This window comes from Bos grunniens, chromosome 13 (assembly GCF_055505025.1).
Source record: "Bos grunniens cultivar Pamir isolate PY7600 chromosome 13, Bosgru_T2T1.0, whole genome shotgun sequence".
Classification (NCBI taxonomy): domain Eukaryota; kingdom Metazoa; phylum Chordata; class Mammalia; order Artiodactyla; family Bovidae; genus Bos; species Bos grunniens.
In genome coordinates, this window is record NC_141177.1 from 45,281,615 (window position 1) to 45,297,221 (window position 15,607).

The window sequence follows — 15,607 nt, forward strand, 5'->3', positions numbered from 1 at the left end:
GCCTTTACTTCATCTTTTATTTCTTATAATTAATGGCTAATGAAAGCAAAAAATGACTGTAGCACCTACTATTTTAAGATAGCAACTGTAACTTAAGTGCTAACCTACTCTATGAAACAGGGAGCCATCCCTCAGGGTGGTAGTGGGTGTTTATTTAGGTTTCCCAAACCCAGTGACTACTAATCAATTTTATCACTGATTACAGGGAAAAAAAAAAAACCAAAACATGTCATTATTATTCCCTGTAGCTGGAAAATTCCATAAACAATTTTGTCCATGTACACAGTTCCTTGACTCAAACCAGAAGATAGCTACCAAAATACCCAGAAGTACGGTTGTCAGAGAGGGCCCAGCCGCTTCTAAGAATTACCTGGAGGAAGGCCAAGGGGCAATGCAACGATATGGGGAGTGTGCACCATCTTTCCAGAGAGCAATGTTTACTGGAGGCTAAGAGATCACGTTTATTCTTTAAAAATGGTAAATGGATCCTTTCTTCCTCGTATGAAATACAGGGAACCCCAAAACCTAAGGCATGATTTAGGAACCTCCACTGGCAGAAGCAGTTAGCTGATAGGAATTCTCACTGCATACACACCCTGGGGGTGTGTGGCCCCATCCCCGCGGTGTGCCCCAGGGAAGCGCTTGGCACACTAAACCTCACCGCCCTGAATGTCTCAGTGTGAAGACTGAACGTCCTGCCCTGGACATAGAAGGTCTGAGAGTCACCAACACTGTGCCAGTCCAGTGCTGCCTGCCCCTTATCCAGGGAAATGCCAGCCAGAGGTAGCGGAGCTGGTCTTTTATGGGCACGAGTCCGATTCTTTGAATTTAACTTTTCTGGCTTCACCGTTTTGGTTGCAGTAATTCCACCAAGTTACTGGTTGCGCCTGTGTTGATGCAGCTCTCAGACCCTATGGCACCTGATCTCAGATCACAGCAAACAGCGACCCAACTTCCCGACTGTGAACAAGCGCTTCCTGTTCCCATGAGGCTTCCTGCCCCTAATCTAGTTTCTGGATATTCTGGTTCTTTTCCTTCTTTGTATATTCTTCCAGTCGAAGAAGCCACTTTGCCCAGTACTGGGAGCAGAGCTCGGCGTCCATGAAATGTGGGTGGGCAGGGGACCCGTTTTTGTAGGCCACCACGATCAAGCCACACTGAACCTAGGAAAGAGCAGGGCGATTCCAGAGTTTGCAGCGGCACCAGGACTGAGGCTCGCTCCCTTCTTACTCCAGGGCAAGCCCAGAACAAAACAATCAGCAGTGAGAGCCCCCGCCTCAGTTTCTAAGATGGGCTGATGATACACAAGAACAGAAAGATGAACATAAAGAACCCGCTGTGATCACTGAAGAACTATTAACAACAAAAAGCCCAGGAAGTGGGGAAAGTGCTCTGTGAAGTGCAGAAGGACAGAACAGAGGAAGAGGTCAGATACACACAGGACAGAACTTGAAGGCGCTATGGCCTGGCATGGGCAAAGCCTGAAGCAAGCCAGGCTCTGCATCCTGACCTGAAAGCTGTAGTTGGCGTCATGGTTCACGGCACCGACATACGCCACGACTTGCAGTGGGTTGTCAAATGTGTTTCGGATGAAAGGCTTTGGCTTCTCTGATGTCTTCCAATCAATCACACAAAGCTTGCCCCTAGAGAGAAACCAAAGGAAGCCCTTGAAGGTGACAGCTCAAACTGCCCTTGAAGGTGACAGCTCAAACTGAGACTCTGTTAGGTTAACCCTGTTCTTACTATAGTTTGCTGCTTGTCACGCAATGACTATGGCTTCCATTGCCCCCAGTTCCAAGCAGACAGCCCTCTTGAGCTTTCCTTGGAACTGAAGAGGTATTGAGCCCCTCATTCAGGTCAGTGACGAGGTGTGAAGGGGTTGACCACAGGGCTGCAGTGAGGGCCCAGGGCCAGGACTGGGAAAGTCTCCCCAGAGAAAGCCTCTAAACTTTCTAGGCTTCTCTTTGGACCTCCACAGTTTAATAGTTGACAAGGGAATTGAAACTACATCTGCTATTATCTTAGTTGATTTTGCTTCAAATGTCTATCAGAATGAACCACAACAGACCAGCAGCAAAGTCCCCATTGTAAGGGACCAAGCATCATGGCGCCTCAGAAAGCAAACCTGGAGCTCAAGTCCATCAACACTTAAAAGGTACCAGCAATATGTAGAAATTCAAATGAGAAGACCTGGTTCCTGTCCTAGAAGTTTACACACAGGGCAGGGATATATTACTTTCTATTAGGGATCTTAGGGAAAAGAAAAAGTCCTGCCACATTTTTTTTAGTAAAATAACTAGTACATTCCTTCCTCTCCCCTATCCTGGTAGGGTTTTACACTTGCCAACCGAACGTGTCAAAAGGACTGCAAGGCGGATGGGTTGAGAACCAGTGACCCTCAAGCACTCTTACTGCTCTGCCTTGACTTCAGGTTCAAAACCAGCTGTTCAGAGGGAGATCCTCCTGTTAACATAGCCCTGGAGTTAGAACCTATGCAAGGTATTTATAAAACCAGGCTAGAGGAGCGCTATCTAAAAGAAAGAAAATGTGAGCTATACACACCATTTAAAATTTTCCAGTAGTTACATCCAAAAAGAAACAGGTAAAATCTTAACATTTTATTTAACCCAATATATCCAAAATATGATCATTTCAGTATATAATTAACATTAAAAAGTTGTTAGTGAGATATTTTACATTGTTTTTTGTGCAAACTCCCTGAAATCTAGTTTGTGTATTTACAGCGCACGTCAGTTTGGACCAGCCCCAGTCAAGTGCTTAGTGGCCCATAGGGCCCACTGCTGCCCTACTGGATGGTGCAGATGTAGAGGTAACACATCATCTTTGGAACTGTTTTCCATTCTGTAAAGCTTGACAATCTCTGCAAACGAAGAGAGGCCCTAGCATCCCCAGGGGGCTGCCACTCCCAGTTCTCTCGATAAAATCAAAATATCCTACAGTATCGACTTCTGCCATGTACCACTGTTTCCAGAAATGTACTATAACTTATAGAACTTAATATTATGGAAAAAAAATCTTAATAGTATAAACCCAAATTAAAATTGCAGTAAGACAGTCCACAAATAGCTCTTTAACAAATGAAAAGGTGCTTAGCCTAATTTATTTTGAAACGCAGACTGGAATGATGAGACACAGTGTTAAAACACCCGTTCCCTGTGACCCCGCAATTTCCCTTTCAGGTCTGTACCACAGAGCAATGGTTTGATATCCCAGGTGCAAGTGACAAGTGCCTGGAGAATTGAAGAACTATTCGTGCCCAGGCCTACTTCAGATCGACTGGATTTACTCATATCTCATAGGTTGCTCACCAAAACAAACCAATGAACCTGTGCACCTGCCGAAAAAAACTGTCCAGACAGAACACAAGGAGACCTGGTTACTGCTACAGTTTGTAACTGTTAAACTCTAGAAATAACCTGAGAGCTCCCAATATGGAAGTGGATACAGTTCATTCATACTAAACAGCAGTTAAAAAGACAGAAGAGGGTCAAAATAACAAGGCTAACACTTTCTGTATACATTTTAAGTACTGTACCAGGAATGTCTCATTTAACCTCTGTAACAAACCTGTGAGGTAGGTACTATTATTTGTCCTGTTTTACAGATGAACAAATGGAGGTACAGAGAAGCTAAGTAAGTAGCCCAAAGTTAAGAAGAAAACCCAGAAACCAAACTCAGGCAGCATGTCTCCAGAGCCCAGTATCTTTTAACCAGAGTTCCAAAGGTTACACTAACAGATTTTGCCCCCACCGTCTTTATTGCTCACATGCTTTTTTGGGGAATATGGATATCTGCAGATTATATCTACCCTTGAAATCTGGAGTAAGTGGGGAAAACAGTAACAGCAGCAATTTAAAGATCACAGGACGTTTTAGTGAGCTCAGTGTTCCTATGCATGTCAAACACTGCATGGAAGCCTTGAAGAAAGTTGGGCCAATAGACCAATAGACCAAGGTGTCATTTTTAGAGAAACAGGAAAAACAATGCAGGAATCAGATTGGATCTTATGGCTGGTACCTTGCCTGAGGGTGGGGGGCGGGCGGACATGCTGGAAAACAGGCCATCCTAGCCATACTGGACAGTTACATCTTTCCTCCGCCAAACACCCTGACTTGGGCACTTAGATTGACAAGGATGATGTGGCTCTCACCTGATGTGACTTAGCACAGGCTCTACCTTGAAGCAGGAGTTGAGAGGAAAAACTAGTGCTGGATGGGAACCATGCGTCCACCCAGAATTAACTCACCTCCACACTTGATGTGAAAAATCAAATATACTTACTGATAATCAGCCACACAGTCCAGCAGACCCACATACTGTAAGGTCTCATGTTTAACTGCACTTTCCAGGGCCCGCACTCCACTGATGTCTTTCAAAACATGCTGCACACTTTGGATGTAGCCAGATTCAAGGACACTTTCATCTCTTTCTTTTAAGTTCCCCTGGGGTGAAAGTATGCTTTCCAAGGCTTCATGAAACTGCTTCCCTTGTAAAAACATGTCTGAAAAGAAAATCAGAAGAAAGGGACAACAAAAAATATCCCAAACAAAGCTAGTACTAAAGAACAAATACTCTATAAGACTCTGAAGAGTGAAATTAAAAATCACATGAATTTCCTTTAAGTGATAACCTCTAAGAAACCGTATTTCGGCCTCCTGTGAAACCTAAGAACGCACTTTGAGAACAAAAGGGACTAGAAGAGCTTAGATAATACAATGGATTAAAATGAAGCATTTCTAGTAGAATTAGGCCAAAGCTAGAATTGAAGATTTGGGGGCTGCAGGACCATACCTAGTGAATTCACAAAGCACTGTGAATTTTAGAATTCATTTAATGTAGGTAACCAGTAAGTTAACCAGCTGTGACAGTTGTTAGACATTTAGAGAACTGCACTTGTTTATGGTTCTTTTTACAACCAAATCTGACTTATAAACACTGGTGGAAGCGTCCTTTACCAATAGGCTTAGTGACAGGAAAGGCATGAAAATCAAGGCATGCAGGGATTAACGTTGTGGGGCTTGGGGGAGGGGAGGAAAACATGACATTCTGCACCTGCGCTTGCTTTTAGGACGAGAGCAGCCTGAGATAGTGGCTCTGTCCTCGTTTTTTTTTCCTCATAAACTTTTAAGTTAAGAAAAGAGGACACAAACATATTCAACAAGTGCGAGATATATTATATATTCACTTGACTCTTGATTAAGGGAGGAAAGACTCTTGATTAAGGGTGTTGCTACGCTAAGCACTAAGTTTGGCACTTTCAAACTTAACTTTCAAACACAGCAACCTGGCAAGGTAAGGTTCTTCACCCCCATTTTAATGAGGCCCAGGCAGTGGCTATTAAACTTCCCAAAGCAAAAAGCTGCATGGGCCTGGCCTCAGAGTCCATGCTCACTCCAGCCCATCACCCAGTACAGCAAGAAGAAAACTCAGGGGCCATCAGGTAGCGTGACACACAGAAACAGAGGAGGAAACAGACGTGCTTGGAGACACACCCACAGAAAATGGGGAGTCATCTCAGCTAATGAGGCAATGTCGAACCATAGTACCTTTGCCAAGTTGTTTTTACAAAGATTTTGAAAGGTCAGTTCTATTACTGGCAAAAAATGGAATTGCTCTGGGGACACAACTTAGAAAGTGAAGTGAAATTCAACTGAGGACCTAAGTTATTCCACTCCAAATTTACCTGGCTTAATTGGACTTATCATTACATAAAAGGCCTACACATGTTTAAGACTTATGGAATTAAAACCCAGGGAAAAGAAGTGTAGTTTTCATCTACAGATTAGCTTTAATGAAGCAGAACACAAACATGTTAAAAACAGGAAGGAGAAAAACGGCTTTATCAAGAGCCAAGCTAAGAGACAACCCACTCTCCAGTGCAGTCTTCACCCCTGGCGAGCTCTTCACATGTAAGGTGCAAGGCAACAAACATGAGGATCTGGGTTACAGGATCCCTTAGGATGGTAAAGCTAAGAACATTAAACATGATTCAACTTGTGAAAATAAATTTTAAAAGATTTAAGCATTATTGCAGATAGCAATTAAGTTGGAGTGTTCCTTGAATAAATTGAAGGAATAAAAGTGCAGTGTTTTCAAGTCTTATATTAACAACAAAAAAATCATGAATCTCCTATATTCTAACTGACAAGCATGGGTATTTTAGAATTAACAAATATTCAATGTAGCAAAACAAAACAAAAACAAAAAAAACGGAAAAAATAAACCCCAGCTTTCCCACTAGGATCAACACAAGTATAAATCAAAGTCAGACTTTCTTATCCTCTGCAATCTTCAAAAGGTAAATTGGTGCTTGGGAAAATGACCCCATGTTTTGGGTTTTTTTTTGGTCACACTGTACAGCATGTGGCATCTTAGTTCCCTGACCAGGGATGAACTAGCGCTGCTGCAGTGGAGCCACTAGACTGCCAGGGACGTCCCTTCCTGCTCTTTTTCTGTCTTCTTTATTTTGGGCCATGACATGAATCTGTATGTGACTGCCCCATTATTAAAAAAAAAAAATTAATTCTGCCTGTTTAAGGTTGATCCTAAATTGACGGAGAAATCATATCATAGTAATCTAGATCTATAAAGTTGACTTCATGGAGTCAACCAGTTTTCTTTCTGCCTGGGATATCGGGGTGGCTCAAACCAAACAACTCGACTCCTTTATCAAAGAGCCAGCAAAGTACTTCCTTCCTTTGTGCCAAGAGCTACAGACCTAGGTACGCAACGTCCCAGCAGGTTTCTTAGATTCCCACAAGCTGTTTCTGGTTTAAAGAGAATAAAACAAAACAAAACTTTCCATAGGAAACAATGTCCATTTTAAATTCTAGTGTTTCAGATAAAAAACTTAAAATGCCATTAAAATATTTTTTAAAAATGCTGCTTGTTTAACAGGCTGAGAAATTTGGTTGTTGTTACTAATTAACCACGTTAAGAAGGTAGTCAGCCCCAGCATGCAGTCCTTGGCTGAGGCAGCTGAGGAATTTATATAGCACTTGACCATTTTTGCCATATCCAAACACCACCTAAATACTTAACATTTTTCCTTTAAAACACATATGACCACAAGTTTAATGTGTTATGCATACACATATCTTTGTTCTAAGATGCCTCAAAATAAGTATTACTCCTGTATTAAAAATTAAAGTGCTTCTGGACCAGTATGGGTGCATGTCCTGCACTCTGGGAAGTGCGGACTAAAGGATGCTCAGTGCAAACTTAGCTTTAACAACTGTGATCCTGCTGGGGAGCGACGAATTCACCTGTACTAACGTTCTCTTCTTTCATCTTGCTTTTGGGTGGAATCTGTTTTACAAAAGCTATTCTCCTTGGTTGTTCAAGTTAGTGAGTTAGGACAGGAGTTGCAGGCTCTGAACATCTACCTCAGTTTACTAAGATCTAAATACAGATCACACATTCTGACTTATTGCGTCTTTAAATTTATGAGTCAGTCACTGCTGATAAGCAGACCAAAGGGGCATTTACTAGATTCTGAACAGAAAGCCTAGCAACAACTAGAACTCCATTATGTGATGATCGACTATTCCATTAAAAAAAAAATAAAACAGGAAATTCTAATAAAGTCTATAGCTTATAAAACAAATGAATTTTATACATCTTTTAGTCAAAGTATTTATCTCTGCTTTATCTGTAAAATGGGGATAATGGTATCTGTGCTTCATAGGATTGTCATGATAATGAAGTGAGTTATAAAAAAACGCTGTTAATACTATCATCTGAAAGCAGCTCCTCCTTAGCTATAGGGGTGCCTTCTACTCTGGGAAACATAATAACTGTTAAGAATCAGGATTGAGAAGATTACTTGAAGTATATTCGGCAAAGCCATCCTCTCCTAGTTCCAGAATCATGCGCTGCCTCCACTTCTCCAGGTAGAAAGTCTGTTCTGACGTCATGGTCTGCTGCAGGACTCGGGTCACGCTTGGTATCGCATTCCTTTGCAAAGGGATTTTCAGAGGAACTGGAGGATCCCTTGCTGGGTCTGGTTTTATGCTTTTCTCTGGATTGAACAGAGGAAACCAGTTTTGTGGAACTCCTGCTTCTTCTTCTTGCTTTGGGGCCTTACTCTTACTCACCGGTCCGTAGAGTAAAGCATCTTCCTCGAACAGAGACTGTGGAGTCCGAGCATGGCCTCTGAACGACAAGACAGACCTGACCAAATCAGAGTATTTTTCCTGGTCCACTTGTTCATAAGGGTTCACTCTTTTCTTCCGGCCACACAAATAAGAGGAAGTGGAGAAAACAACACGGGGGGCTGCTTCTACAAAAAACTTCTTTGAACTCTGAAGCTGTCTGCAGATGGTCTGAAATACCTCCATCTTTAGACTTTTTTTCACTTCCCTCTGGTATACTTGTAACGTTGAAGGCCTTTTTAATTTTTGCTTTCCTATCAAAGAAAAAGTGGTGTTAGATGTGTTAAATGTTTGAACTATCAAAGTGAAAGCTGCAACGGTATGATATTGCTCTTTAAAATTGCATTCAATAAGTTTTTCAACATGTTTTAAACAGAGAACAAATGACTCCATATTGGATCTATTCTTTTAATTCTAACCTTAGTTCCCTGCCGGGGCTTAATGTGGGCTTTGCACCTTTTGTAGGAGAATGTTATGCCTATAGCCTGGAATATACAGGAGGGCCCATTCTCAGAGTTCTGATCTTTAAAGGTATTAACACATTTCCAAGCATAAAAAGTTACAGAACAGAAAATAATTGTCTTGTTTGAGGTTTTTAGGAGCATTGTGACCAGACCTCCCTGGGCAGCTATAAGAACAAAGGATTCCTGCACCAAGAAGTGTGCAACAACCAGTGACAACCACTCCTCTTTTAGGATAAAAGGAGTCTAAATTCTAACTCTGGAAAAATGGCTCTTTGGGGCACTAGTCCACCATCCTCTGGGTCTGCTGGCTTTCCAGATAAAGTTGCTATTCCTTGTCCCAACAGCTTATCAGTCAATTTCTTGTCTTGTACTGCAGGTGAGCTTGGAATTGGTACCATTTGTACAAAACTACTTTTGAAGGACCAGCATTTGTTAAATGTGAAATAGCAGACAGCTTGGGACAACGTGTCCCTAACACTCACTATGGTGCCAACTGCCGCCTATGAAGGGAACTCTGTGTGATACAAAGAAACACAGGACAGGACGCTAGAGAGGCCTGGTGGTCACACTTAGCAGTTTAACCACTAATGCCTAAACATCAGATTTCTGGGGAAAAAAAAATTTTTTTATTGGAGTATAGCTGATTTACAGTGTTATATTAGTTTCAGGTGTAGAGCAAAGTGAGTCAGTTATACATACACATATATCCCCTCTCTTTTAAGATTCTTATCCCATATGGGCCACTGCAGAGTATCGAGTAGAGTTTTCTGTGCTTTACAGCAGGTCCTTGTTTGCATATGTGCTGTGGTGTCCGACTCTTTGCTACTCCATGGACTCTCTAGGCAAGAATACTGGAGTGGGTTACCATTTCCTTCTTCAGAAGTAGTGGGGTATGTGTCACAACCCTTTCAAATTGTGGTGCTGAAGAAGACTCTTGAGAGTCCCTTGGACAGCCAAGAGATCAAACCCAGTCAATCCTAAAGGAAATCAACCTTGAATAGTCACTGGAAGGGCTGCTGCTGAAGTTCCAATAGTTTGGCCACCTGATGTGAAGAGCGGTCTTTCCAGTAAGGAAAGATTGGGTCTTTCCAATAAGACCCTGATGCTGGGACAGATTGAAGGCAAAGGAAGAAGGGGGCAAGAGAAGATAAGACGGTGAGAGAGCATCACTATCTTCACCGTCTGAGCCACCAGGGAAGCTCACGTCACCAACTTGATGGGCATGGATTTGATCAAACGCCAGAAGACGGTGGAGGACAGAAGTCTGGCGTGCTGCAGTCCACCGGCTGGGCTGCAGTCCATGGGTCGCAAAGAGTCGGGCACGACTGAACAAGAGCAACAATATGTCACTCCCAAATCTGCCATTTATTCCTCCCCCCTTCTCCCCAGGTAACCATAAGATTGAAAACCAGACTTTCTGAAAAGCAGCATGGAGGGAGAGCTCTCATCTAACCCCTCACACCCCCTACAGTGGGCGCCGCTAGGATCCATTCAAGACTGGGCACTCGCGCTCCCGACCGGTCTGAATCGCCAGGGGCGGTCAGTAGGGCCCCGCCGCCATGTACGCGCTTAGGCGGAGCCCCACAGGACCAGGCCGGCGGCGACTCCTCGCGCGAGAATCACGGTAGGGAACAGCCGGCAGGGAGGTACCTCAGAAGCCGGTGCCCCTCCGCTAGCTTCAGAGCGCGAACGTCTCCGCGGACCGGTTCTTTCGTCCGTCCCGCGCTTTGCCCTCAGGCTACGCCCCGCCCAGGCACGGCGGCCCCAGCAAGCACTGCGGCGCTCATGCCCCGCCCCTATACCTGGTCGCCCCCCAGCTCCGTGCATTTTCCAGAGTTCTGTGGGGAAACCCTCCCTCCGGCGGGAGCCCGGGCGCCTCCAAATCGCGCCATTTCTCTCTCGCGAGATCTCGTGACGTCAGAGCTCGTCGCCATGTTGGGCTCTGGTTGATTAATAAATTCCCCCGGCACAAGCGCGCGCACCCTTTCTTGAGACGCGCCTCGCTGCTAGAGTCCCTGGGTTTCCGCGTCCCCAGGGCGGCCCTGCGGTTGGCGGCTTCCGGGTGGCCCGGAGCGAGGGTAGGCCCCCGCGTCGCTTCTTTGCCCGGCTCCAAGATGGACGGCAGCGGGGACGGGGGAGGCCGCCCTGGGGGAGCACGTGGGGGCGCCGCTCGCCTTTCCCGGGGCTGCTGGGACGGTGGCGGAATCTCGAGGCCTCCCGCCGCCGTCGGGCAGGGAGGCTGGCGGAGGCGGGGCCGCGGCCGCCCCTTCCCCTGAGAGGCGCCCTGGCGGTGGCGGCGGCCCAGCCTCTTCTCTCCTCGCACAGCCAGGCGGCCCCGCTCGAGATCCGCGTCGCCATGGCCGCGGTTCCCGAGGTGTTGCAGCAGCAGGAGGAGGACCGCAGTAAGGTGAGGCCCTGGTCGCTCTCGGGCTCCGGGCCGGGAGGCCCCACCGGGCCTCTGGGCCCCACGCTCCTTTCGCGGGCCCCCAGGGGACCCCGCCGCCCTCCCTCCGCGTGGTCCGGGGCGCTCCCGGGACCCGGGCAGAGGGCGCACGCTGTGCCTGTGCGGTACACAGCTCTCCCCCGGGGAGCCCGGCGGTGCACGTGAGACCCACTTTGCGCGGTGCAACGAAGCTCCGAACCGCCCCCACCCCCTCCAGAAATTTTGGGGAAATTCCGCCCAGGCCGAAGTTGGACCCGTGTTCCCTGCAACTTCACTAAAGCGCTCAGTGCGCCGCTGCGGTACTTGTGTCATTTTATGAGGTTCTCAAATAGCTGAACTTTTCGCCCTTTAGACGTGTGTGGATGTTAAATTATCCTTCCCTGCCACTCGAATCTGGAGGTAACCAGGGCAATAAATGCGTGTCACCGTAAAGATCGAATTAGGTCTCCGCTTTTATTGGTCCTGTCTTGACAAGTTACTTTGGAGAATACAGGGGTTGGTGTGAGCCACAGCGGTTTGTGCAGAACCGTCAACAAAAAAGTTTCTAAAAAAAAATTGAAAAATGGTAATCTAGGAACTCGAGGTGCTCTCAGATTTAGTCTGGAAGGCATCGCTTTAGAAACCAAAGCACGTTTTTTGGTCCACAGGTCTTTGGACAGACCTTTTCATCTAGTAAGTGGCGGTTGTACGGCTGCTGGGTTACTGAAAGTGTAAGGAGAGCGTTTTCGTTGGGGGTGTTTTTATTTCTTTGAAAGCTGAAAGAATTTTTTTTTCCCTCCCTAAAGCCGGAAGTGGGAACTTGAGACTCCAAAGGTAGTTTTCTCTAGAAGTTTAGATGACCGAATAGAAATTTTGATATCCCCCATCTTGCATCTCCTTTTGCGACCCATAATTAGTTTTACACTGCTGTTTAAAACTTCAGTGGACCTTTCTGTTTGTTAGTATTGTATAACCCTGCTTGGTTTTAAGTACCTTCACCACCCTCTGACCCTCCAGCAGGACAGAATTGTGAAGGCTACTTCTTCTGGTTTTAGTGACTGCAGGAAAGGACTATATAGAATTATTGCCCCTATTTTTTTTTTAATTGCAGAAGTAAGGAGATAGGAAATTTAAATGTTACTCTTAACACAGCTTCGTTTTTCTTTCTCATCTCTGATATTGGTCCTGTGATGTGGATTAAGATGGTTTTTGAAGTGAAAGTTCAGGCTTGTTCGACTCTTCGACCCCATGGACTGTATAGTTCATGGAATTCTCCAGGGGCTCTTCCCAACCCAGGGATCGAACCCAGGTCTCCCGCATTGCAGGCAGATTCTTTACCAACTGAGCTCTGAGGTTTTTAAGAAACCCAACATTAAAATGGTTTTTAATGTTCACCAAAAAAGGGAGTTCCAAATGGGACAAGAGTGAAATAACAGGCGGACAGATCTTGGGCAGTTATATTGCTGTAATATAGCTTTGTTAGTTAACTGAAAAGTTTTGCTTTTTTGCTGAAAATATTAGAAGTTCAAATTTTCCGATTGTCTGCTGAGGGATTTCCATGAGGATAGGGGTTCTTCAAGGTTGGCCCCACAAATAAGTCAGGGAGCATAGTTGATCTCGAGGATTTTTAATCTGTCTACAGAACTTTTGGCTCACAAAACAGGAAAATTGGCCTGTATCCAGTAGCCTGGTGCTTCCATTTAGTGGTTTCCATTTGAGCTGATGGTGTAGATTTGTCCCCTTGCCCAGAAAGCAGTTGCATGATTAATTTAGTTTTTAACTAATTCTGTACTGATGGGAAAGATTGTGTTATGTTCCTTAAGTTTAGAAAAGTAAGGTTTTGCCAAGTCTAGCCCCTGAAACAGTTAACTAAAACTTTGATACCATTAGGTTCATCTCCAAGATAAATTAGTGCAGTACTGAGGCGTCGTTTCCCCCCCCCTCCCCGCCCAACAAACACTGGCTGGATCAACATCCTAAGGTGTCTGTAGTTTTTAATGGTTAGGGGGGGAAATTGGGTTATGCAGAACCTTGTTCCCCTAAGATATTTATTCAGGCCTCCAGTCATTTGCATGTTCTCCAGGTCTCCTGTTCACCTCAAGGTCCTTTAAACATCACACTTAGATTCCCACCTACAGACTCGGTGTGTGTCTGTTGTGATCCTGTGAGTCTCGCCAACCTGTGGCAAATGGAGTGTGGGTCCTGATTGTCTCCTGGGGTATTTTTTGACTCTTGTTAGTGAGCTGAAGTCAATGTGCCAGTGTACACAGAAGCTTTGTAAGCCTGCTCCCCACCGCAGCCTGGCCTTGTTACTTTCACCTTAACTTGTCACTAGTTGGTTACCTAGGCTTTGGATGGTGTTTTCCTTTTCAGAGCCAGTCATCAGTGTTTCACCTGCTACTGCTCTGGTTTGCAGGCAGTTGACACGTGTGGAAGTTGTCTGTAGGGACACCACTCTACCAGCCTAGATGGGGTGTCCTATAACTTATATTACAGGGACAACCTGAATTTTCACCAATACTGCAAAGTCCAGAGTAACTGATTCTTGTGGGCTGGAATTTTCCACTGTTTATGCTGCCAAGTCGCTTCAGTCGTGTCCGACTCTGCGACCCCATAGACAGCAGCCCACCAGGCTCCCCCATCCCTGGGATTCTCCAGGCAAGAACACTGGAGTGGGTTGCCATTTCCTTCTCTAATGCATGAAAGTGAAAAGTGAAAGTGAAGTCGCTCAGTCGTGTCCGACTCTTAGCGACCCCATGGACTGCAGCCTACCAGGCTCCTCCATCCATGGGATTTTCCAGGCAAGAGTACTGGAGTGGAGTGCCATTGCCTTCTCCGACTGTGTTTATGGCATGACTTTAAATTCGAGAAGTATGACTTCTCAGAGTTGCCCACGCCTTAGTTCTGGATCAGCAGCTTGCACAGAGTGTCTTAAGATCTCCCTTTGTGAATGCTACCGTGACAGATCACGATCTGCCCACTTGATGTGCTGTGGGAAGAAATGGCCCAGGGAGATGATACGAGAATTTTTTGGATTCTGAGATCTAAGTGCTCCTTTGGTTTGAGACCTAGTAAGAGACTAAGATCTAATAATGTAGAACTTCAGCTTGAACCAGGGTTTCTTAATGTGAGCACTACTGACAGACATTTTGGGCTTCCTTAGTGGCCGTCAAAAATAAATGCAGATATTGTCAAATGTCTTGGTTGAGAATCACCCGTTTAGACTTTCTAAGATGGTATGGTGGGGAAGGTCACCTTATGTTAGAGGCTAATCTTTAATGTGCCAATTTGTTTCTAGTTTTTTTCAGATGTTTGATAAATTCTAAAGAAATAGCGTAAAACATAAGCATTGTTGACTGTCTTTGACATTAATAGAATTAGCCTTCACCCAGTGTTGAGGAACCTGATCAAAAGATGGTGAAGGGTTCTGGGTAGCGGAGGGTTACAAAGGCTGCTGCGCTTTGTAACACCGTGTTGGAGTTCACCGGCCACTTTGGACAGTGGAAACCTGAGGCTCTGATGCCAAAGTGGTGTGGGGTAGAATTGAAGTTGACTGAGACTGTGCTGCAGGGTAGAACATGGTTTAAAAGCCTGCTTTTTAAATATGTTGCTCTCTGTTGTTCTGATTGCTTGAGGAAATTAGGATATAGTACCATTGACCAGTGGTGACAGGCACATGCAGTGAAGTTAGGTAGTATTTACGGAAACAACCTTTCAGTGAACCCAGGTTTATAGAGAGAAGGGATGGTGGGACATCTTGTCTTGCATGAATAGCAGATTTGTTTTCTGTGGGTCTAAATTGAGAAGTATCTTTACATTACTGTGAGAAACTTGCTCCTTCAACCCCCACCCTGAAAGGATACTTCACCCCCAACACCTGTATATTTTCTGATTAGCCATTGAGTTACTCCTTAAAAAAAAAAAAAAGAAGATTATGTATTTTAGCTGCCCAGCTCCCTGACCAGAGATCGAACCTGCCCCCTCCCCGCACTGGGTAGCGCAGTCTCAGTCACTGGACCATCAGGGAAGTCCCCACGGAGTAACTCTTAAGAAGAAATTCCCCCCCCTCTAAAAGGGGAAAGTGAAATTTCTCAACTGTCTCGTACCCCAAAGGCAAAACATAAATACATAGGTAAGAGTGAAGGTGCAAGAGCAACTGACCTTCAGTACAGACATTGGGTCCTTGGCTTGACTTCCCCTCTTCCTTTTTACACATTTGGTGTAAGTTGTTCAGACTGATACATGGTCTGGAGAGAAAACTGTAGTTTTCTCAGTAGTTGCTTATGTTAACCTGTGGTACGTGTTTTCTGTCAGAAGAGTTTATGGTTTACTTGTTTCCGAGGGGTAGCTCCACAAGCCCTTGGGTCTAGTTATAGTGCCTGTGGTATGGGGCACAAATGCAAGTGTTGCCAGCCTTATCCTCAAGAGCAGGACATAAAAAGCTCGCATGTTGTGCTGGGGGGTGCCGGGTAGCTGGTGAGTGATAAAATGAGGTTAAAATACTTAACATCTGAAAGATCTGGGAAGTGTGGTACCTTTACCTAAAC

The 15,607-nt window shown here is 45.1% G+C and overlaps 2 protein-coding genes across 7 annotated transcripts in view; one reads left to right on the forward strand and one right to left on the reverse strand.

The window, feature by feature from the left end:
- MGME1 (mitochondrial genome maintenance exonuclease 1) lies at positions 1-10,572 on the reverse strand. 3 transcript variants are annotated; one of them, XM_086331206.1, is made up of 5 exons: positions 10,441-10,572; positions 7,847-8,428; positions 4,303-4,522; positions 1,511-1,643; positions 1-1,163 (listed from the first exon to the last, which is right to left on the reverse strand). In XM_086331206.1, exons 1-5 carry the CDS (start codon positions 10,463-10,465, stop codon positions 1,002-1,004), a joined length of 1,122 nt encoding a protein of 373 aa, XP_086187332.1. In that variant the 5' UTR covers positions 10,466-10,572; the 3' UTR covers positions 1-1,001. The 3 variants fall into 3 exon arrangements, with proteins under 3 accessions (XP_086187332.1, XP_086187333.1, XP_086187334.1); XM_086331207.1 differs by lacking the exon at positions 10,441-10,572 and adding an exon at positions 10,289-10,385; XM_086331208.1 differs by lacking the exon at positions 10,441-10,572 and adding an exon at positions 9,338-10,385.
- SNX5 (sorting nexin 5) overlaps positions 10,542-15,607 on the forward strand; it is a 25,121-nt gene continuing 20,055 nt past the window's right edge. For 2 of the 4 annotated variants that reach the window (XM_086331204.1, XM_086331202.1), the window contains exons 1-2: positions 10,542-10,716; positions 10,964-11,045. Coding sequence is in view for 2 of the 4 variants with exons in the window: in XM_086331202.1 (XP_086187328.1) it covers positions 10,995-11,045 (51 nt within the window). In the remaining 2 variants the exon portion in view is untranslated. Of the gene's footprint in view, positions 10,717-10,912; positions 11,046-15,607 lie in introns of those variants that run through there. The other 2 variants (XM_086331203.1, XM_086331201.1) reach the window with 2 other exon arrangements.

Bases quoted from the DNA above. Each gene is read 5' to 3' on its own strand.
- MGME1 (XM_086331206.1), bottom strand. From the start codon at position 10,465: ATGCACGGAGCTGGGGGGCGACCAG. The intron at 8,429-10,440 runs GTATAGGGGCGG...TTTCTTTGATAG, and splicing joins CGGAGCTGGGGGGCGACCAG to GAAAGCAAAAATTAAAAAGG. The intron at 1,164-1,510 runs GTCAGGATGCAG...GCTCTTTCCTAG, and splicing joins ACGCCAACTACAGCTTTCAG to GTTCAGTGTGGCTTGATCGT.